Here is a 24,110-nt window from a genome sequence, read left to right as displayed (position 1 = left end):
CTGGCAGCATATACCACTTTCTCAGCCCCATACTCATATCCATTCCTGTGACCCACTGGACCTTAGTGGGTATTTCCTTTATGCTTCAGACCCCGGCTATATCCTTCTTTGCAACCACAGGCCAAAAGAGCAAAACACCAGTTTCATACATGGTAGGTCTATATCCCTTGGGATACCCAGGAGAATGAAGTAGGGGTAAAGCGAAATATCTACTGCTAGTTTGTTCCCCGTTTCCCGTAGTATGCTCTTCTAGTATCTCCAAATTTCAGGGCACTCCTATATTGTGAGGAAGAAGGACCCAATGGGGGCCACGCATTGGAGGCAGTATACCCTGGGGATTTTCTCTATTTTATGGAGTCTATCTCTAGCTATATACACCCTATGAGGAACTTTCAGCGGTCTCATCCAAGCTCAGGCCCTCATGGCCAACTCTCCGGGATGCATCTGTGCCGCCTCTCAATCCACAGCCCCCATGTCACCCAGGTCTCTCTCCCACCCTCCCCTTAGGTTCCCTAGATTGTTGGGTATGTTATTTATGATTAATATCTATGTGGAGTAGACGGTCCTACAGCCAAGCGGGTTGTCCACCAAGTGACTCCCCAGACCGAATGAATCCGAAAGGTCTAATCAGTCCACTGCCTCTTCTGTCAGTTCGTACCTATGTTGTGTGTATTTATAGAATTGCGTACTTGAGAGTCCATAGTCTTCCTGAAAGCATGCAAAGGGCTTGACTGTCCCACCCTCAAGCACTTCCCCAAGGCAGGAAATGCCAACAAATCTCCATCAGTCGAAGACCTCTAATATCCTAGGTTCAATTCACATGCCAGTCTTCCAGAGTGGTGAATCCTAAGTCACTCACCACCTCCATCTCACATGCACCCTAATCCTGCCCTAAGCCAACAGAGACATCTGACCCAGTTCAAGGAGGCCAGATCCACTGGTGCCATCATAGAAGTGTCTACAAGAAGGTGCCTCCAGGGAGCACTTCTCCAGGCGTACGGCAGGGTCGTCCCACGGGAGCATACATCCAGTTAGGCTGTGAGGCCTAGCAGTATGTCTGGAGATGGGGGAGAATGATCCCCCATTTTATAGTGAGCATTCAAGCATTTCCAATGCAATCCTCGGAGCCTCCACATCCCAAAGTAGCCGCCGGACATCCTTGCCCAACAGGGCAAAGAAGGAGTTTGGTGTTGTATAGGGCGTGTTCTGCATAACAACATGACCTCGAGGGCGGGTGCTGTGTTAAGCAATAACTTATGATTGAAGAGATGAGGAGCATTTATGCCCGGTGGTAGTGAGAGAATCTAAGGAGGAGGTCATAAGGTGCGGGGTGCCAAAAAAGATTGTCGCACCGGGCTCCACCAGCGCTAAAGCCGGCCCTGTCCCAAACAGGCATAGGCTCAATTGCAGTCATATGCTAGGAGCCTGAAGCACAACACTGTGCCACTAGCAGTCCTATCTGCCTATTAAGGGTCCCAATGCTGCTTACGTTTCACACGGAATCGTCAAGACAATGTCCTCTGATCCCTGCTTGCTGTGCTTCCAAGGGGCCTTCCATTTTGTGTCACCAAACAAGGCAAACATCAAATATGCTTCGGATTTTTGTTAATCTAGTTTTTGCTCAACTCAGCTGCCAAGCAGCTTATGTCACAGTCCACGGACAGCCCTCTTCACTGTTGCAATACCTTGTTACAATGTGTTTCTCCCAGGCTTATAAAAAAGCAGTGGCTGAAAGAGCTGACCTAGGAGTTCTTAAACCTAGGAGTTGATAAAACGCAGGCTGACAGAAACTGAGTCTGCCCTACCCTACACACAAAGTTGGACAACTGCTGAACCAATCAGATTCTGACCTGCAATGACAGAAGAGTGCTGATGCAATGATACGTTTCCCCCTGCCCCACCCGTATATATTTTGTTTCTTTGTCAAATGAGCTCTGGTTACTGCTGTCATTAAAAATGACTTCAGCAAACATGTCACTGTTTTCTTTGTGTAGTTGGATCAAAAGCATCCCACTGCATACTCGAGAGACTTTTTTATCAAGGCCAAAAATCCACTGTACATGAAACAGAAGTAAAATAAAAAAACAATGTAAAACTTGATCATTCCTTTGCCTTATACTTTTGCTTTATCACCTGTTGCTTGCAATGGGCTGCACATAACGCAAATATCTCAGGTTGTTCATAAATCGGAGGTTAATCAAATGACTACAGCTTTGTGGTGATAACAGCAGCAAAACCTCTACTGTGTTATGAAGATCATGCATCATCTTTTGCAGATCGTCTTTCTCTTCTGTTTCTTCCTGATACTCCACATCTTCTTTCTTCTCCCTTCTAATTCCTGCTCTTCTTCTTTTTCCTCCTCAGTGTTTGATTGTTGCTCACATTGAATATATTATGACCCTTCCTTGATGAGGGTAATTCAAGGTTTGACATTTTCAAGATTGCTCCTCTTCCATTGTGTACATTACTGTAATATAGTTACCATTTTCTGTAAGGTAGGGCTGACATGGCATATTTTTTCACACAGAGCCTGAAGCTGCGTTCTCGAACCTGGATAAGGTGCAGAAGGAGGTGAGGGCCATTGTTACAAAGAATGCCACCATGAGCTGTGAGGTGTCCCAGGCCAAGACCGAGGTCAAGTGGTACAAGGATGGGAAACAGATCACTGCCAGCAAGCGAGTGAAAGTGGAGTCTGAAGGCAGATCCCGAAGGCTGGTGCTGGACCAGGTGGAAATAAAAGATACTGGGGAATATACCTGTGAGGCCGCTGGGCAGAAACTCACTTTTAAGGTCAATGTCACAGGTGAGTAAGACCATTGTCATTGGAGACCACAGGTAAGAGGGCATCTAGTCAGCTGGCTAAGCCGTCCCATGTGTAGCCAGGAGACTTAGAAACACAAGTATGAATCTATTTTGGTTCCTATGTATCAAACCCTATTTTGCAATTCGGTAACCTGTTACGGAATCGCAAAATGGATTTGAGATTCGGTATTTGGGAGGGTCCTGTTTAGAAAATCCCTTCCAAATACCGAATCGCAGTGGTATGTATGAATATTTTGTGACCCTGAATGCAGTTGCAAAACATTCACATTTTACCACTGTTGGACTTGGCCTTTTCCCCCCAAAATTTTTCGCTTTTGACCCCCTAACTTGAATGTCTCCCCCATGGGATTAAACCTGTATAGGCCATGAGTGGTGTGAGACACCTTGTGAAAATGTAAATACCTGACATAATGTGAGCACTTGTAAAATCCCCCATTTTAAAACTGCACCCCCATTTTGGAAATGTACCTGACTGAAATGTATTGTTTTTAAAATGGATGCCATGGCCATGGGTTTTGCCACTGGACTGACATAGGTCAGCGGTCTAGATAATATTACCCAGCTACCCCTAGTTTTGGAGGGAAAGCCTGGCACCCAGGGTGCTCACCCCCTCCCCTAGAACCAGTTTAGGCTAGATGTGCCAACATTCTAGAAGGTCCTGGCACTGCCTGGGAGGAGGGTATAAATAGGGTGAAGTGTCACCAGAGAGTCAGTCAGCGCTGGGACAAGGAAGGGAGGGGGACCTGCTGTGAGGTGCTACCGCCACATGGACCTGTGAGCTGGGCCCTGCACCCCTATAAACCCCCCCGCTGCTGTCCCCATGGGCCCCTGACAAGGGAGGACTCTTCATAGGTCCCTGACGCTGTGGGACCTTGGACTACGCCAGCGCTGAGGGAAAAAGGTACCCAGAAGAGGAGGAATGCTGTGGGCTTGAACCCCCCAGGAGGTGAGGAGTGTGCCCCTGGGGCTGGCTGTGGAACTGTTCGCCCCCCCCCTCTGTGAGGAGCCTACTTGGAAGCCCTGGTTTGCCTACCTAAGCGCTGTAAACTCCAAGACTGTTGCTGCCCTGACCTGAACTGTCCTGCCTGGGAAGCGCTATAATTTGGAAGCGCTAGAGAAGGACTGTGAGGAGCTGCGTGTCCCTAGAAGCCCTGAACTGCCTCTATTCTGTTGGGCTAAGAGGGAGGAGCAGTGCGCTGTAAATAGCGACATCTGCTGAGGAGAATCAAGCTAGCGCTGTCCCTACCTTCCTGGGTGCTGGGGAAGGCTGGTGTCCTGAGGAGCCCTGGCTGGATCTGCAGACAACTGGTCCCTGGAGTCCTTGGTGGAAGGCATCAAGCGTTTTGGTAAAGCGCCCAACCCCGGGATCCACTGAGCCTGGGAAGCTTGTCAGGGCTTCCCTTCGAAAGCGGGACCCCGGGGGCACCTTCCGCGCTCCAGTCGCGTTACCGAGTGGAGTCCCGGTTTACCAAGAAGAGCCTGGGCGAGACGCTTTGCTGAGGCGCAATCGCGCATGCCCAGTCGGCTGTAATAATCCCTCAGGAGGGGCCTAGGTCCGAGCAGGCCCAGTGCGGTGTCGCTTCTCCCCCGCGCATGCGCAGGAGAGCCCGGGGGCGTGTGGAAGCGCCGACACGACGCTGAGGAGAGCTGTCCGGAGGCAGCCTCGGCGAGTGGCAGAGATCGAGTGGGGCGCCGAGGGACCGATCCTGGACGGTGAGGAGCAGCCCTGTGGCGAGGCTGCATCACCGTGTCTGCGCTCCGTTTTCTGTGTGCAGAAGAGGTCTCCGCTCCTCTGAGAGGGAGCGAGGGGGCCGAGTAGCAGCGGTGAAGAGCCCTCGAGTCCAGAGGGTGAGCGGAGGACTCGACTGTTGCCTGCTCATACAAAGTAAGCGGTGAGGAGTGAGGGGAGGCGAGGGAGAGCTGGTTAGGCCTCCTTTTCGTCTGGGTTCCTTTCCACACTGGTTGAGCCTGAAAAGAAGAAGGAGGGGGGAAAAGCCTGGAAAACGAGGGGCTTAACTGTGGAAACACTGCTTATAACAAGGAGCCTGGTTAGCTGAGGGGTGTAAAGAATATAAGAGTCTCAGTCAACCCCTGGCTCTTGTTCATTAATGACAGTTGCCCCCCCTCTGATGGAATAGAGTGTTTGGAAGACAAAAAGGTAATCCCCAGGGGAGGAGGGCGGAAGGCCGGAGAAGGCCTCGAGTTCGCCCCTCCCCCGGGAGAGACTGTGGCTGGGTCCCGTTGGCCCTACTTAGCCAAAGAAAGACCTGGAAGTGGGTAGAACATGGGCAAAAGCCTGTAGTGATGGTCTGGCCATAAAGCTAACCCCTGGCTGGGGGATGGTTCTTCATAGACTACCGCTAGGCCCCGTTTAATGAAGGGTGTGCCTATTTGATGAAATGTTCTACTGATTGGGTTACTGTTATTAAATGCAACGTTTATTCCAGCCTGACCAGTAATGAAATGTTTACCCCCATTTAATGACTGGCTGATTCCTGCAGCTAGGAAATATTGTTGGCTGTGTAGTGCAGCGTTTGTTCTCCTAATGGGGTGACACCTGAATGCTAAGGGATTATGACAGCACGAGGTTACATGATTTCCACTAAAGTGTTTAAGCCTGCCTGAAGGAAGCTGTTTACTCAGGCCCTGCAGTTATCTGTGGTTACTGTTTTTATGCTAAAGATGTCCTGCCCTAAGCTGGCCTGACGATTGATTCTAGGCCCCTGCTCATACCCCGAGGTTGTGGTAGAGGGAGCCTAGCTAATCCCTTACAGGTGTTCCTGAGCTTTGAAGAGGGCCTCTACCTGATGTTAATGCTAGGCGATGTATGCTCCGCCTGATGTTTGATACACTTAGTCAGGTGACATGCCTAATGAAATGCCATAGTTACCTGTGCCAGATGGTCCCTGAGGTTAGGCATGGCTCTTAGGCTACTGTTTATACGGTTATGGTGAGGCCACTTTCCTACCTAATGGTTAATCGCATGCTTTTGTGCCTGTTATTACAGGTGCTCCTATTTATGAGGTACTATGTTGCCCTGATGTTTTCTTTTACAGGGGTTGGGTTGGCGTGATTGTGCATGATATAAATATCTATGCTAAGGTGGTATTTTGCATTTACAGCCTTCCCTGTAGGATGAGAGTCTGAGTTGGCCCCGCCAGATTGGGCTCCAGATCTAATGACATTTTTAACCCATCCTTTTTCCCTTACAGCATGGACTTTGGACTCAACCCTTTATATCCCATGTAAATAATTCCCCCCTCTGAAGTACTGGGCTCTGGTGCCAGTTGGCGCCGTGTTATGATGACACTGTTGATGCATTTTTGCCTTGCAGGTTGGAGATACTAAACTACTTAATTTTCCAACTCAAACTGGTGTCCTGCCTCTTTTGTGGTGTGCCTGGTGTGTTGACTGAGGGTACTGCGTGAGTGCTTCACATGTCCTCCAAGTTTGGCCTGCCCGCTTGATGCCATGCTACCCCCTTTGAGACTTGGGCAACCCCCAATTCCAACATTTGGTGGCAGCGGTGGGATAGGACTTGTGTTTGCGCAGTACCACAGCGGCCACAGGTTACACCACAGGTAGAGCCTTGTGGTGGGGATTATTGTTTGAACATTGTTTTTGATTGCTTCCTCCTGAAGAGTATTTTGAATTGTCCCCTTGTTCCACTGGGAGGGTGTGTCCCGGGTGTACCTCGCCACGATGGGGTTGATTTACCAGGAAGTGGAACTGATGGAGTACACCGAACAGGAGGTGATAGACTTCCTCCTGGAGAGAGGGATACCCCCAGTAGGGAACATTAGGAGGAATTTGTTTCTCTATGAGGCCCTCAAGAGGGGAGAGCCCTTAGAGGTTAATGGGGACTTGTCTGACTACCCCCCCGAAGTGTTGAAGGGTCAGTGGGTTAGAGACCAGAGTGAGGGCTCCCCATCCAGAACCCTGGGAGGTAGTTGCTCCGATGAGGAGGAGGAAGAGTCTAGCAGGGCAGAGACGCCAGTAGCTGTGGAGGACACCGAAGATAGGGAGTCTCGCACTGGGTCCAGTCCCGGGGGCACTGCCCCATCCCTTTCCCTGTCCCCAGAAGAGTGGGTAGATAGGAGGGAGGAAAGGGAGTATCAGCTGGCGCTGGCAAAGCTCAGGCATGCCGAGGGCTTAGCGCAGCTGAGGGTAGAAGAGCAGCGACTAGAGACTGAAAAAGTCCTAGCGCTGGAGAGGATGGCGGAGGCGGAGAGGGCCTTCGCCAGGGAGAGATCAGCTCAGGTGGGTAGGTTGTCCCCTGAGAGTGGTTTCAGGAGTCTGGATTCACCGAAGAGGGTGGGATCCAGTGGTGGCAGCGAGTGTAGGTCCAGTGCAAGGAGTCCCACTCCCGAAGCCCAAGAGACTGTGCCTGATTCCCCGGAAGAGGAGGACGGGTTAGTGTTTAGGGGCAGGGGAAAGCTGTCCCATCAGTCCTGGGGAGAGTTTGAGGAGGAGTGTTGGACTGTACTGGAGGATTGGGTGGTGAGGAGAGCAGTGGAGGATTGGGAAGGGCTGTGCCATGCCGTTATCCGGGAGCACATGCTGAGGAGTTGTTTCCCAAGACTGCGTCACCATCTGTTGCAGTGCGGGTTCTCAGACCCCAGGGAACTTGCACGGGAGGCAGACCTCTGGGTAAGTGCCAGAGCGTCTGGGAAGACATTGGGGAGTGATCCAGAAAGGAGAGGTGCAGGGATCTTCCGACCCAGCGTGGCGGGAGAGGTGAGAAGCCCAGCTAGGTCCCAGGATAGTGGGCGGGTTGTAGGGCCTCACATCCCATCTAAAGGAGGGAGTGAGACGGGGAGGTGTCCCGAGATGCCCCAACTGCAGTCACAGGGACTGGAGAGTTCTTTTAGGGAACCCCAGGTTGGGAGTCTAGGCTGTCCCGGTGTGCCTTCTCGTGGAAAGGATCCCCTCATGTCAGGAGGACCCGGAGCATCATTAATTGGAGCTCCAGTGGTTCGGGGGTTTGACCAGTCACAGGGTTTAGATCCTGGACTGGGGTTCCAGGTTAAGGGGTTGCCTGACCTGGAGGGTGGGGTACCTGTAATTCAGGTCCCTACCAATTTGACTCCTAGGGGTACTACTCCCAGTGGGAGGGTGCGGAACTCTGGGAGGGGGTGCAGAGGCAGGAAGGTCTCTTCTCTGTCACCGGCTCAGCCACAGGGCGCAGATCCTGGGTTGGGTGGCCAGGGACAGGGTTTGCCTGCCCTGGTGGGAGGGACCTCTGTAACCAGGGTCCCCCCGGAAGTGACTCCCAGGGGTACTACTCCAGTTAGGAGGGTGCGGGACTCTGGGAGGGGGTGCAGGGAGAGGGAGGACTCGCCCCTGTCACCGGTTCAGCCTGTGGGTTTCGGCTCCAGGTTGGGGAGAGAGTTGTGTGAGGGTGTCCCCCAGCGTAGGAGATGGAGGAACCCTAGGAGGAGAAGTAGGGGGAGGAGAGCCTCGCCCCTAAGGGCTGGTCAGTCTGAGGGTGTAGACCCCAGATGGGTGGACCAGTGGCAGTTTGGAGAGAAGAGAGTGGTCCAAGGGAATTACAAGCCTGAGGCTAGAGCCTCCCACTCTAGGAAGGAGAGACATCCCACTAGGGAACACCAGTGGGGTGGTGATGTTGGTGAAAGGAGGGATGCGAAAAAGAACCATTGGGTTCCAGAGTGGAGGAGAGACTGCAGGTGCTCCTGTAGTTACAGGCCTGCGTCCACCTTTTTCCGCCCCAAGCAGGGAAGCCCATCAAGGCATTGATATGTCTACCCTGGCTTTTGGCTGGGGGGGAGTCGTGTTGGACTTGGCCTTTTCCCCCCAAAATTTTTCGCTTTTGACCCCCTAACTTGAATGTCTCCCCCATGGGATTAAACCTGTATAGGCCATGAGTGGTGTGAGACACCTTGTGAAAATGTAAATACCTGACATAATGTGAGCACTTGTAAAATCCCCCATTTTAAAACTGCACCCCCATTTTGGAAATGTACCTGACTGAAATGTATTGTTTTTAAAATGGATGCCATGGCCATGGGTTTTGCCACTGGACTGACATAGGTCAGCGGTCTAGATAATATTACCCAGCTACCCCTAGTTTTGGAGGGAAAGCCTGGCACCCAGGGTGCTCACCCCCTCCCCTAGAACCAGTTTAGGCTAGATGTGCCAACATTCTAGAAGGTCCTGGCACTGCCTGGGAGGAGGGTATAAATAGGGTGAAGTGTCACCAGAGAGTCAGTCAGCGCTGGGACAAGGAAGGGAGGGGGACCTGCTGTGAGGTGCTACCGCCACATGGACCTGTGAGCTGGGCCCTGCACCCCTATAAACCCCCCCGCTGCTGTCCCCATGGGCCCCTGACAAGGGAGGACTCTTCATAGGTCCCTGACGCTGTGGGACCTTGGACTACGCCAGCGCTGAGGGAAAAAGGTACCCAGAAGAGGAGGAATGCTGTGGGCTTGAACCCCCCAGGAGGTGAGGAGTGTGCCCCTGGGGCTGGCTGTGGAACTGTTCGCCCCCCCCCCTCTGTGAGGAGCCTACTTGGAAGCCCTGGTTTGCCTACCTAAGCGCTGTAAACTCCAAGACTGTTGCTGCCCTGACCTGAACTGTCCTGCCTGGGAAGCGCTATAATTTGGATGCGCTAGAGAAGGACTGTGAGGAGCTGCGTGTCCCTAGAAGCCCTGAACTGCCTCTATTCTGTTGGGCTAAGAGGGAGGAGCAGTGCGCTGTAAATAGCGACATCTGCTGAGGAGAATCAAGCTAGCGCTGTCCCTACCTTCCTGGGTGCTGGGGAAGGCTGGTGTCCTGAGGAGCCCTGGCTGGATCTGCAGACAACTGGTCCCTGGAGTCCTTGGTGGAAGGCATCAAGCGTTTTGGTAAAGCGCCCAACCCCGGGATCCACTGAGCCTGGGAAGCTTGTCAGGGCTTCCCTTCGAAAGCGGGACCCCGGGGGCACCTTCCGCGCTCCAGTCGCGTTACCGAGTGGAGTCCCGGTTTACCAAGAAGAGCCTGGGCGAGACGCTTTGCTGAGGCGCAATCGCGCATGCCCAGTCGGCTGTAATAATCCCTCAGGAGGGGCCTAGGTCCGAGCAGGCCCAGTGCGGTGTCGCTTCTCCCCCGCGCATGCGCAGGAGAGCCCGGGGGCGTGTGGAAGCGCCGACACGACGCTGAGGAGAGCTGTCCGGAGGCAGCCTCGGCGAGTGGCAGAGATCGAGTGGGGCGCCGAGGGACCGATCCTGGACGGTGAGGAGCAGCCCTGTGGCGAGGCTGCATCACCGTGTCTGCGCTCCGTTTTCTGTGTGCAGAAGAGGTCTCCGCTCCTCTGAGAGGGAGCGAGGGGGCCGAGTAGCAGCGGTGAAGAGCCCTCGAGTCCAGAGGGTGAGCGGAGGACTCGACTGTTGCCTGCTCATACAAAGTAAGCGGTGAGGAGTGAGGGGAGGCGAGGGAGAGCTGGTTAGGCCTCCTTTTCGTCTGGGTTCCTTTCCACACTGGTTGAGCCTGAAAAGAAGAAGGAGGGGGGAAAAGCCTGGAAAACGAGGGGCTTAACTGTGGAAACACTGCTTATAACAAGGAGCCTGGTTAGCTGAGGGGTGTAAAGAATATAAGAGTCCCAGTCAACCCCTGGCTCTTGTTCATTAATGACAGTTGCCCCCCCTCTGATGGAATAGAGTGTTTGGAAGACAAAAAGGTAATCCCCAGGGGAGGAGGGCGGAAGGCCGGAGAAGGCCTCGAGTTCGCCCCTCCCCCGGGAGAGACTGTGGCTGGGTCCCGTTGGCCCTACTTAGCCAAAGAAAGACCTGGAAGTGGGTAGAACATGGGCAAAAGCCTGTAGTGATGGTCTGGCCATAAAGCTAACCCCTGGCTGGGGGATGGTTCTTCATAGACTACCGCTAGGCCCCGTTTAATGAAGGGTGTGCCTATTTGATGAAATGTTCTACTGATTGGGTTACTGTTATTAAATGCAACGTTTATTCCAGCCTGACCAGTAATGAAATGTTTACCCCCATTTAATGACTGGCTGATTCCTGCAGCTAGGAAATATTGTTGGCTGTGTAGTGCAGCGTTTGTTCTCCTAATGGGGTGACACCTGAATGCTAAGGGATTATGACAGCACGAGGTTACATGATTTCCACTAAAGTGTTTAAGCCTGCCTGAAGGAAGCTGTTTACTCAGGCCCTGCAGTTATCTGTGGTTACTGTTTTTATGCTAAAGATGTCCTGCCCTAAGCTGGCCTGACGATTGATTCTAGGCCCCTGCTCATACCCCGAGGTTGTGGTAGAGGGAGCCTAGCTAATCCCTTACAGGTGTTCCTGAGCTTTGAAGAGGGCCTCTACCTGATGTTAATGCTAGGCGATGTATGCTCCGCCTGATGTTTGATACACTTAGTCAGGTGACATGCCTAATGAAATGCCATAGTTACCTGTGCCAGATGGTCCCTGAAGTTAGGCATGGCTCTTAGGCTACTGTTTATACGGTTATGGTGAGGCCACTTTCCTACCTAATGGTTAATCGCATGCTTTTGTGCCTGTTATTACAGGTGCTCCTATTTATGAGGTACTATGTTGCCCTGATGTTTTCTTTTACAGGGGTTGGGTTGGCGTGATTGTGCATGATATAAATATCTATGCTAAGGTGGTATTTTGCATTTACAGCCTTCCCTGTAGGATGAGAGTCTGAGTTGGCCCCGCCAGATTGGGCTCCAGATCTAATGACATTTTTAACCCATCCTTTTTCCCTTACAGCATGGACTTTGGACTCAACCCTTTATATCCCATGTAAATAATTCCCCCCTCTGAAGTACTGGGTTCTGGTGCCAGTTGGCGCCGTGTTATGATGACACTGTTGATGCATTTTTGCCTTGCAGGTTGGAGATACTAAACTACTTAATTTTCCAACTCAAACTGGTGTCCTGCCTCTTTTGTGGTGTGCCTGGTGTGTTGACTGAGGGTACTGCGTGAGTGCTTCACATGTCCTCCAAGTTTGGCCTGCCCGCTTGATGCCATGCTACCCCCTTTGAGACTTGGGCAACCCCCAATTCCAACAACCACCAACTTCAAGTTGGTGGTAACCCATTCGCGAATGGGAAAAGATCCCAAGGGACCCTTCTCCTATGGGAATGGTGGCGAAAAGGTTGCTCTTAAAAAATGAAAAGAAACTTTTCATTTTTTTATTTTAAAGGCAACCCATTTATCATGAAGGAAAACGGGATGCATAAAATGCATAAAAAATTATTGCTATATGGAGTATTATACATTAGGAATAGCGATTACCTAATTGCAATTCCCAGAAAGTCGCAATTAGGTAATCACTATTCCTAATGTTGATACATGTGGCCCCTAAGTTCTAATCCCAGCTGTTCTATTTAGTTTAAATGTGTGAGGAGATTGATTTATATCTGTGTTTCTAATTTCATAGACTGTTTTGCAAAGAACCTACATACCTTTCAGTCTTAGCGGTGCTACTTGTGGCCACCATCATTTCCCTTTTTTTAATCACTAGGTGTAGACTGGAACTTGTTTTTTTTTTCACGTAGAGTAATTTTTATCTTTTTTTCATACTCCTTAATACTGTCTTCTGAGTCTTGTACAGATGTTGCTGCAAAGGCCTATCTTCAAAACATGCATGTAACCAACAGGTTCCTGCAGCACGAGTAGGGTTTGTTTTGCCTGTAAAATGCCACCTGGAGCACTCCTGCTCCTTGTTTGCTACCATTGCAGTAAGTTCTTTGTCAACCCACTTGTCACCAATGACAAGCAGAAGGTTTGACTTAATTTTGCATTACAAGATTGCGATTACGTCAAAATGAAGAAACGTCAATGGCAAAATGCATAAATGTCTAAAACAATTACCTTTTTTTCCTATCATTTCTTTAAAAAAAGTTGTAAAAAGTCCACAGTTAATAGGAAAAAATCCAACTATACTATTTTCCTGAAACCTATATAAGCATAGAAATCGAATTAAAAAACAAAACGAAAAATTGGTTTAAAATGAATGGCAAATTCAATTGCATATAAAACAACAGCAGTGCAAGAAGGTGGTCATGGTTGTGGTATCAATGTCGGGTGCCCCCGTTAAAAATCAGTAAGGTACAAAACTGTTCCCTTATTATAGTGCCCATATCCCAAAGTTTGATAAAAAAACATTTTTATAAAAAACTGTTAATGGGCAATTTGTCAGGAAAAGTGCAGCAACAGCAACATATAATTAACAAATTTGTGCATTTAGTACATAGGTCTGATAGCAAGGTGTAATACCTTTTATCCAAATGAGCTTCAGTACTTTCCACTGAGAGCAGGTGGTTCCCTCGGTTTAGGCCAAACGCGAATACCAGATGTAAGGCAGATATTGATGGGGTACATTTGACGCCTATTTTATTTACTGGTATCTATAGGGCGAACATGGCCCATCTATCTTCTTTGTTAGCAGTGGTGTAGAAATGGGGAGGCTGCCAAAACTTCTCAGAATCTACATACCTGCTACAATTTTGAGATACATTCCCACCTGGAGAGAGGTAATAATCCAGAGTCAAATTATTATTTGAGGAAAAGATATGACAGTAGACAGGCTGTCAGCCCATAGTGGGTCACACAGCAACCTGAGAGACATTTGGTCATAACACATAAGTAAGTTGTGAGGATGTAACATAGTTGGGCAGTGACCATACAATGTGCTAGATAGTAATATTTGATACATGCAGCTGGTTGACATTTCACTGTGGCACGTCATTCTCATATAAAAACTGATTGCACTTGCTCAAAATCCTGTGATGCAATAACCTGCACAAATCAGAGGATTTTCTTTTGCCCGCCATCTTTAACCTTACACAATAATGGTTTTGTTCAGTCACTATTAGGAAAATAATATTTCGATTTTTTGAATCTTTATTTTTCCCCTGATATGATTTGAAATATTGAGGGAGAACATTTACAGACTGCTTAGGTCTTTTAAAACGTGCAGAATTCTGTCCCTCTTATAGCTGCGCAGTTTCCAAGAGTTGCATCATTCTCATACTCAAACAACCTGGAGACGGCCTGCCTCTGTGTGTGCGTGTGTGGTGTGTGCGTTTCAGTAATTTGTGACTGATTGAAATGGTCTGATGTCAGTTATTTTGAGTCAGATGAACATGAAGAATTCGACAGGAATTGAGAACGTCTTCCCCTGGTTTTGGGTTTGGCATTTATGGGTCAACATCTTTAGATGCATCATGTATATTAGAACATTGGAATGTTGAGCACTCCATTGAAGACAATGGAGTGCTCTGGGCTTCTAATGACTGGTAGAAGCCCAGAGCTCCAACCGGAGCCCGAGGGGATTTCAAATCCCCTGGGCTCCTTGAGGCCTCTAGGGGCGGAACAATCTAATAGCCTTAGAGCCCTCCGTAGCTGGCTCTACTGGCCATTAAAGGCCCGCTCCCTTGTTAAATGCCCTTGCCTTCTGCTAGGGCCTTTAACGCTAGAGCGGGCCTTTATTAGCCGGTACAGCCTGCTACGGCGGGCTCTAAGACTAAGATTATTAGAACGTTCCTCCCCTAGAGGCCTCACAGAGCCCAGGGGATTTGAAATCCCCTTGGGCTATTTGAGGCCTTTCTTCACAGCAACAACTGTGTACGATAAGATTGGAATTTGGGAGTTCCATTGAAAACAATGGAATGCTCCTAGCTTCTAATGGCTGGTAGAAGCCCAGGGCTCCAACATTCCAGTGTCGTTCACAGCTGATTCTGTGAACAAAGGCCTCACGGAACCAGAGGGGATTTCAATCTCCTCTAGGCTCATGGCGGCCCTGGGCAGGGAGCGTAGGTGGGGGCCCCGGAAGAGGTGGTCCAGGCAGGGCGGAGCACGGAGGCCAGTGAAAAGGGGGTGGGGGGGGGTGAGGGGGTGGGTCAGGGTGTTTGGAAGTGGAACAGAGCCGGAGGCCGCCAAATCCCTGTCAGGGGCCGCTACGCAAATATGTATCCATCCTCAGAGGATTATTATATTAAGGATATATATTGGCGTGGTGGCCCTTGGGGTTTGCTGTCCTGTGCGGGTGCACAGCTTGCACATGCCTAAGGCCACCCCTGATCTCCTTGAACTCTGTGAGGCCTTTGTTTTATTTGTGAGAGCATGCTACCCTCTAGTGGCAGAATGTTCTAATAGCCTTATAGCCCTCAGTAGCTGGGCTATACTGGCATTAAAAACCCGCTCCCTTGTCAAATGCCCTCGCATTCGGCTCGGGCCTTTAACACTGGAGCTGCCTTATTGTTAGGTGCAGCCCGCTACAGCGGGCTATAGGGCTATATTCCATCACAGGCTCTTATAATATCCAATTTAACAAGAGCCTCCACAAACAAATGTAGAAGTTGAGAGTTCGGTGACAGGATTTGCTCCATGCTAAATATTGTAACCCATGCAAACGAAAGTGCTAATGTAATATAAAATGTTATGTATTTAACTTAAGTCAGAAGACATCCCTAGATTAAAAGTTGGATTATCGCCTGCTATTTTTGTTATAACAGAAGGTTTTTCAGCATTGGCAAGATGTGCAAAATATGTAAATTATAGATGACCCCTATGATTTAAAAAAGTTGCTCTTTTCCCACTCTCAACAGAGGCTGAAGCAGTGTTTGCAAACCAGGAAAAAGTTCAAAAGGATGTGAAGGCCATCATAAGTGAGAGTGCCTCTCTGAGCTGTGAGGTGTTGCAGACTAACACTGAAGTAAAATGGTACAAGGAAGGAAAACTTATCACTGCCAGCAAGAGGATAAAGGTAGAGTCTGATGGAAGATCTCGCCGCCTGGTGGTAGAGCAGGTAGAGAAGAAGGATGCAGGAGAGTACACCTGTGAAGCGGCTGGACAGAAACTCACCTTCAAGATCTGTGTCACCGGTGAGCTTCTTTCCTGAATTTCATTACTTATTCAACTGCAAATGTATTGGATATTGTTTGAGAAATCTTCATGATTCAAGCAATATTCGCATCAGTGGACCTCTGTACATGATAAAGAGAAGTTTCATAATTTACAGGGTCCTAAATTATATGAGCGCACACTGTTGATTTTAACGTTAATCCTTCCCTTTCACAGCGTGGCTTGGACTCTTTGTGTACCACACATACTTTATAATAAAAAATTCTTTATGTAAAGACTTGTGGACTAGAATAGTCATTCCCAACTGCTCGTACCTTTTACTTGAGGTAAAGAGTCTTTACCCCAAGATTTTCATAATTTTTTGTAATTTCCTATCTACTACATGTATTTGCAAAGGGGACCCTTACATTCATTTCTTTCTCATAGCCAAACATTTTGCACCCTGTATTCTGCCTGTTGCATTTTTTAAGATTGATGAGGGGTTTCTTTCAGTTAAGGTCTGTTGTATGTTTAAGGAGTTGAGGACCACATCGTAGTCTTTGACTTGAAGTTACACAGTTGTATTGACCCTGTCTCATCTTCAAGCAGCCATGTCTACTTTAATCTTCTCTTTTGAAAGCAGCCATCTCTGCCTTGGTCTGCAGAAAGTTTGCTTGATGTCTAGGATTAACTGCTCACTTGTGTTATGAGTTACATGTCATGGAAGGAAGGTATGAGCCTCCTGAAGCCTCTAGGAGGTGGCTAAAGGTGATTACGGGTCAAAATGGTTTGGATTACGGATTAGCAGGAGACACACTACTGATCCTAATAAAGGCATTCTATGACTTTGTGGTACTGAGCATGATTATATTGTTAATGTCATTTTAGGATACCCCCAGCCAAAGATACATTGCTGCCCTTAAGCTGCCTTGTATTAGGCATTAATCAAACCGGTCAAACATTAAGCTGTCCAACAAGATTCTAGTGTTTCAATGCCACCGCAATGAAACCTGCACAAATGATAAATGTACGAGTTCAGTACATCACTTGCCAAAAAGGTCAGACTCTTAATTACAAGGAGCTGTATATGTGGGCCTTACAATTGTACACAGTTTACGCTGGCTTCTCATCCAGTGAATCAGGGGAATGGTGCTTTGCCCTCTGAAAATAATTGCGTCTGTTGATTAAATCTTTGTGAGGAGCTGGTGTCCAAAATGCTGCTTAATTCACTTTGTCAGACCTCACTCAGGGGTGATCGTGCAAGCTAGGACTACTGAACCTTGACTCTGGGGCTTTGGGTTGTTTGCCTGAAGTTTCAACTTTTAACGATTGTCGAATCTAACGTATGGCCACCATTGCAGAAAGGGGCTGATTCTGCCTCCTACCAGATGACTGTGGGCCTTTTAGGGAGTTCAAAAGTTTCTTCGAATTTGTGCCCGGAAGGGCAGACGATTGAGATGAATTCTGCCCCTAGTGGCATTTTTTGTTGTCTTTTGGGCCTATGGCCGGACCTCGAAATGGTTGGGAAGTCTGTTTTGCAGGCGGTGGAGCCTGATATTCTCGATACCCCAAGCTCCTGGTATATCCCTGAAAAAGGGCAAAATTGTTAGGGGGATTGACTGGAGCTGAATGGCCTTGGGAGCATGCTGTGGCTCTGTTCTCGTTAAACACTCTATAGCTGAATCAGCCTTCCCACCACACAGAAGGGAGCAGCCAAAATGTAAGAAGATAAGATCACACCCACCATGTCCCGTAGTGCATGGGCTTGGTGATCTACTGGACAGCTTGCATTAAGTTACCTTAAGGCATGGCTGGCTGAGGTGAATCTATGCTTGCCAAATGTGTCTTCCTGTCAGGGGGCATGGTTTGGGAGGCGCTCAGGTTCACTCTACTGTTGGACGCCTGTACTTCCAGACTTCGAAGGGGTTGGGTGCTGAGTTAAGGAGAATATGTCCCCTAGAGCAGGCCTATAGTGGCATGCAACCGGTCAGTTGACTGGGGTGCCAGAACATGGTTTAGCCTAAGTGCCCAGCAGTGTGTCAATGAGTGCTTCATTGAAGGGCAAAAGAGGTCTGGTCGGTGCCTGGCAAGGGTGCAGGACCTCTATCAACATATTTGTCTTGACCTCCATAGCGTGGCGCTTGAGGCCAAATTCCTCAGCAGCACTCCTATTCACTGTAGTGAAACATGTGCTTTCCTCTGTTGCTGACCCATGGGTGGAAATCAACCCATTTTCACGTGAGGTGTCCAGCTCACCTCGATCCTGTAGTTCCATTTACCAGTTCTCTTAATCACAGAGTGAGACAAAGTCTTCCCCATTCCTGCCATTGTCGCCTCCATAAGGTTGGCTCAGGTCAGAGTCTAATGAGTGTTCACAGCTGCGTGGTAATGGAATTGTGTCTGGGTCAGATGGGTTCGATGGAGGCAGCAGCACCCCAAGATCTGGACGTAGTCTTGGTTGAGACGAGACAGGCTTGGAGTTGAACACCACGATTGGTTGCCGTTCTTCTTCTGGTGCAAGCGGTAGGTGCCAACATCGATGCTGATGTGGTCAGCGTGGTTTTCAGTGCCGGTCCCAATGCAAGTAGTGATCCCGAAGTAGGTTCAAGGGCACAGAAGGCACTGAGGGTGAACCCACCGGTGGTAGCCCAACTGGTCAGTGGGAGCCGGACGAGACTCAAAGAAGCCTAGCATGATCTCTAGAAAGGCCTTGATCTTCTGCAACCTGCCCAAATGACCCAAAAACTCACGATGATTCAATACCAGGTATGGAATCAGCTCCTCCGTGGAATGAGAACAAGACCTGGAGGTCCAGTAACAACCTCACGTATTCTCTGAAGGGAGATCAAGAGTAGCGGAAAGGGGCGGAGTCCCACTTTAACTGCTTATGTTTTTTCTTTGACATGAGGATAATCTGTCTCTGGAATGACTTCCAGAGTGGGATCATCTATGTAGATATACATAGGTAAGCACAGATTTACTTTACTACACATATATGTACCATGGCAATATAATGTCACTGTAGTATATATATATGGAGTTACGAATAATAAATCTATACTCAGCATTCTTTACTTAACTTGAACTCATGTCCTGGATTTTATGTTTGTGTAAATCAGTTTGGAAAACTTGATGTTTTGCCACAGAACCATTAACTTGTGAGTACTTTAACTTTGTTCAAACATGCCAGTTCCTTGTAGAATACTTTTTAATCTCAAAGCTATGAAAGTTGATGCATTAGACTGGAGTGTGTGGTGTTATTGATTATCAGATTATGCACCAGTGCCCTTAAATTTGAAAGTAATATGTTATAAATGTGGACTGACCAGTTGTGTGAAAAGAGTCCCATGAGCCGAAACAAAAGCAAGAGAAATGTCTCCATAACCTCTCACTAATAATAGCTAAATCATTAGATCCGAATATTGTTCCATCCACTTAATCCACATTTGGAATGCAGGTTAGGATTTTATTTAACATTTTATGCATCGAGAAGTAATTTATCATGGCATTTATGTAGGGTTCTGTTTTCATTTTTGTTCCATGTAGATTTCTAAAACATGTTTGCTTGCTTATGGAGTCAGTTTTTAGAAAAGGCTTACTGATAGAATTCTGATCTTCTTAAGGACTTTTCTCAAACAGGCCTTTAGAAAGCTGGATGATAATATAAGGATTATTTTCACCCAGTTGGAAGCACCTAGTTACTGAGCGGGTCAAGAACATGAATGAGGAATACTGGGCTTTCATTAGATATAATGTATCTAATTACATGTTATCAACATACTGGCTCAACTTTGTTTCTGTTGATCCGGCAGTCTTACCCTAGTGTCACGTACACTTCAAAATGAAGTGGTAGCAATAACCAGCCATGGGGAGCGTGCAGCAATTGTCTTTAAAAGGTGACCAACTACACTCATTGTTACTCTGAAAGTTAGGAAAACTCCTTAAGATAGCCCTGTCGATTTCTGGAATTAGAAGTATTTTCATTTACGTTTTTTTCTCGTTGGTTTACATTTGTTTCTCACTGAATCAATAGAGCCGGAAGTGGCATTTGCAAACCAGGAGAAGGTGCAGAAAGAAGTCAAGGCTTTTCTGACACAGAGTGCCACCCTAAGCTGTGAGGTGTCCCAGGCGAAGACCGAGGTGAAATGGTACAAGGACGGAAAATTGATCACATCCAGCAAGAAGTCAAAGGTAGAAAGTGAGGGCAAATCTCGTCGGCTGGTGGTAGAGCAAATAGAAAAGAAAGATGCTGGGGAGTACACATGTGAAGCAGCTGGACAGAAACTGAACTTCAGAGTCCATGTCACAGGTACATTCCTTATTGTTTTCTGTTGGCAAACATGTACTTGGTAAATATTTAGAAGATGAAAACATGGGTTTCATAGAACTCTTCCATTTGTTTAGCTGCAGAGTTAAGATTTCTGAATTTTGTGGTTCTGCCCTAGACTTGTTCCAATCCCTCAAAATGGTCCCTATATTTTTCACAAACATCCAGCTTAACTTAGCACACTTTACTCACAAATCGACCATCCCGCACAAGGAAGGATTCTTCTCTGCCTATCTTTAAAGCCTATACATATATTGATAGCATACTTCATATTATCCACTGCCTTGCAACTCCACTATTTGCCCTCTCTGATTCCAAACCTTTCACTCTCTCACTGTGTCAAAATGCCAAAGCATAACCTCCTGATTCAAGTCAATATCTCCCTTTGTAACCAGAAACTGTGAGACCATCCACTAGACAAATGCTATATTGCTGGTTGGCAAATTTCTACAGTATAGCACATTCATAATTGTATGTCCATTACTGGGATAATGCCATATGATCAACATGGTGACCAACATGGTGAAAACATCCCAAGATTTGCATTGAAAGTTAAACTAAGGACGCTGAGAAGAGTTATTGTACATTTGCAAGCAATTCCAAGATCAGTTCCCATGGACCTGCGTTCTGCTCCATGCTGCACCTCCTTGTGTTTAGTTTTTATAAGTGTTTTTCAAAGGGCATATAAACATCTTCTCTGTCTATCTTTTCTGGGTGAAAGGTTAAAAAGAATAAAGGTATACAAGTACACATGCACATTATCAATAGAATAATCCCTTCATTACAAATATAGTATAGTTTTTTTCACCTATTATTAATTTAGGTAAACTGACCATAAAAGTACTCTTTATCTTGAATTTTCCCACTGATGGTCCCTCTTGAGGATTCAGTAATCATTTGTAATTTAACACAATCAATGCAGCAGATACTTTTACCATGAATCAAATACGAATTGTGCAACCTGTGCTCAAGAATAAACAGGATTGTCCAATTACCCAAAAATTTACCAGCACTAAATTTGACTATTCCACTTCTGTAGGTGTAGTGATTGAGCCATATTGTATGGAAACGGCTCTATTATGACTGTTGCCCACTACCATCTCAGTATATTTTGCTCTAATATAGTGCTGTGTAAGCCTGCATAATACGAACTAGCTGTAAAGTAAGACTCGATAATGTTCTTTCTGTGTCTGACCGTATCTTGCCTAAAGGCAGGGCTTACCTATTGGCTTTGGCATACTCTAATTCCATCCCGCATACTAATTCGGGCTCTTTACGGGAATAGTGGCCTATGCTTAAGCGACTCCATTTTCTAAGCTGTCGTTATCTTCCAAGCTTTTCTGGGTGAGGAGTTATGTTGTACTTTTCACTTGTTTTTCGCACTTTGTATGCTGGTAGGAACCGGTTCTTGTTGGATCAATGTGCCCGCTCTGCCCCCGAGTCATAACAAACGCCTAGCTAGCTGATGCTGTGACCTTGGCGCGGAGTGGTACGGACTCTGATGGGAACAGGGGGCGAGGCTTGCTAGAAGCTTCGACCAACGTTTCCACTTGTACTAAAGGGGGTGTTCGGGTCTCGACCACTGGTAGTCCATCATGTGGCAGATGTGCAGCTGTGACAGTGGAGCAGAGAATCCTGATTCGGCTGGAGAAACGGGCTCCCCTCTGGCGAAGTGGAAGCGGGATGTGTAGAAACTTGGTGAGGTGTTCCACTAACTCTTATTTTCTAGCTGTTCTTATCTAACTATCGTCTCCTATTTTCAGATTATATACTGATTTACATATAAGTTCAGTATATGTACATCCTAATTGCGTTAGTAATTGCTTAGGAATTGATGTGAAGAAGGCCTATCGTGACATAGTAGTAATTTCTTTCTTTTGTCCTTCTATCATTATGTAATGAAGAAACCCCAGAATATATATATATCATTATTTGCTTATATTCCTTGGGATGGGAGGTCAGGGCCTTTTTGACCCAAATGCTGTAGCATCGGAAGGATGGTAAGTTTCCCTTCCTGCAGGTAATTGTTGAAGGGAATGTTCTGCTCTCATCCAGGGAAACCAAAACTGATAAGTAATCCACGACGAGGCATTGTTAGGAGGAGTGCGCGTTGTTTTATCTCCACCAAGGTGGGCTTTGTTTCGCATTATTTCGCATTGTTGTTACCCTGTGGCCCTTGGTATTGTGTTGTGTTTTCGTACCCTGGGGTCCGTGGTTACCTTGTGGCCCTTGGTTTCTTGCGTTGTTTTACAGAGTGGTGTTGTTTTCCCGGGTTGCTGTTATTGTCATCACTGATATTATTTCTTGCATTGTTGTCGCCAGTTGGCGTTGTTATTCGCAAGCTCCTCAACAATAGCCATATATCTTTAGTTAGTCTGTCAGAAACAGGGCAGAAAGACTAGCCGATACATAATCAGCCGGTCAGAATTGAAACCAACGATGGGGGTCGGAAATCCTCTGACCAAAGGTCGGAGGCTATCCAACCTCCATCGTAATTGGCCCTTTAGTCTCAAAAGTGCTCTGAACGTTTGTCTCACTGGGGGTAAATAACATAAGCCCCATATTTAAGAGTCAGTTATTGTAGAGTTACACCTAAGTTTGAATAGATTTCAAATTTTTTAGAGAATAGTAGAGAAAACCAAGAGGGTAAACAGCCTTTAATCCGAAGTTTTTACTTCGGAGTACATTCACTACGCATATTATACTTCGATTACACTTTTTCCTGGCTAGTCTTTACAACCAAGACTTTACCACACATTTTGTACACTAGGTGGCAGTGTTCCACTATAAAACTGGACATTGATGTATGTTAATACTTAAGTTTTAAGAGGAATTTTAACAAACGATGCAGTGTTTTCATTTGATACCATTTAAATTGTTCTGCCTATTAAATAATAAAACATTTTTTAGGGGCTATGGGTGGGCATGCATGTTAATTTCCAGGTTTATATTAAAAACGTGTATTTGTTTCCTACCAAATAAATCGTTCTGCATGATGCTTATTGAATTAAAAAAAATACCAGGACAGGGTGCAGAAAGTATTGGGGCAGAGGGTGGGTAAGTGTGTACATTTTCTTGTATTTTTAAACATAAATAAATACCTGAGTATTAATTTAATAATTTATAATTTACAGATTAAGCTTCGTAGGTTTAAGAGGTAGTTGATTTTGGGTCTATGGGTGGGTAAACATTTTATTATTCAGGTATTATAACAAAAGAAGCTGAGTATTAGTTTGATACCAAATACATACTTCTGCCTCATAAATAAAAAATAGTGGGACAGGGTGCAGAAGGTATAGGGGCAGTGGGTGGGTAAGTGTGTTAATACTCGAGTATTTTTAAACATAAAAAAATACCTGAGTATTCATTAATAATTTATTATTAGAAGATTTTAAGAAGTATACTTTCAGGACTAAGTGCAGTAGGTTTAGTAGTATGGGTGGGTAAGCATGTTAATATTCAGGTTTTATATACAAAACCTGAGTATTTGTTACACACCAAATAAATAGTTCTGTATGATGCCCATTAAATTAAAAATACTGGTACGGGGTGCAGTAGGTATATGGGCTGTGGGTGGGTGTGTACATTTTCTTTTATTTTTAAACCTAAATAAATACCTGAGTATTAATTTAATAATTTATAATTTACAGATTAAGCTACTCAGGTTTAAGAGGTAGTTTATTTTGGTTTTATGGGTAGGTAAATATGTTATTATTCGGGTATTATAACAAAAGAAGTTGAGTATTCATTTGATACAAAATACATACTTCTGCCTTTAAAATAAAAAATACCGGGGTGCAGAAGGCATAGGGGCAGTGGGTGGATAAGTGTGTTAATACTCGGGTATTTTTAAACATAAATATATTAATTTAATAATTAATTTTTAGAAGATTTTAAGCAGTATACTTTCAGGACAGGGTGCAGGAGGTTTAGGGCCTATGGGTGGGTAAGCATGTTAATATTCATGTTTTGTATACAAAACCTGTGTATTTGTTACATAGCAAATAAATAGTTCGGTATGATGCCCATCAAAACCTTCCAAAATAAATTGACATAAATAAAAATAAACTAAAATATAATATGATATCAAATTAAAATAACAAACCGAAAATAACTAAATGTATTTAACAGTAATATAATAACTTACAACA

General features: G+C 46.5%; 1 protein-coding gene across 1 annotated transcript in view; it reads left to right on the top strand.

Annotated features, from left to right (window-relative positions):
- The window catches only part of OBSCN (obscurin, cytoskeletal calmodulin and titin-interacting RhoGEF), a 2,124,484-nt gene that overhangs the window by 239,638 nt on the left and 1,860,736 nt on the right, over positions 1-24,110 (top strand). Inside the window, exons 10-12 of the mRNA XM_078665296.1 lie at positions 2,528-2,803; positions 15,398-15,673; positions 19,666-19,941. Coding sequence (XP_078521422.1) covers positions 2,528-2,803; positions 15,398-15,673; positions 19,666-19,941 — 828 coding nt within the window. The remainder of the gene's footprint in view (positions 1-2,527; positions 2,804-15,397; positions 15,674-19,665; positions 19,942-24,110) is intronic.

This window comes from Lissotriton helveticus, chromosome 10 (assembly GCF_964261635.1).
Source record: "Lissotriton helveticus chromosome 10, aLisHel1.1, whole genome shotgun sequence".
In the NCBI taxonomy this organism is placed as follows: Eukaryota; Metazoa; Chordata; class Amphibia; order Caudata; family Salamandridae; genus Lissotriton; species Lissotriton helveticus.
Note: the sequence above shows the minus strand (reverse complement) of the source record. Positions and strands in the feature narration are given on the sequence as shown.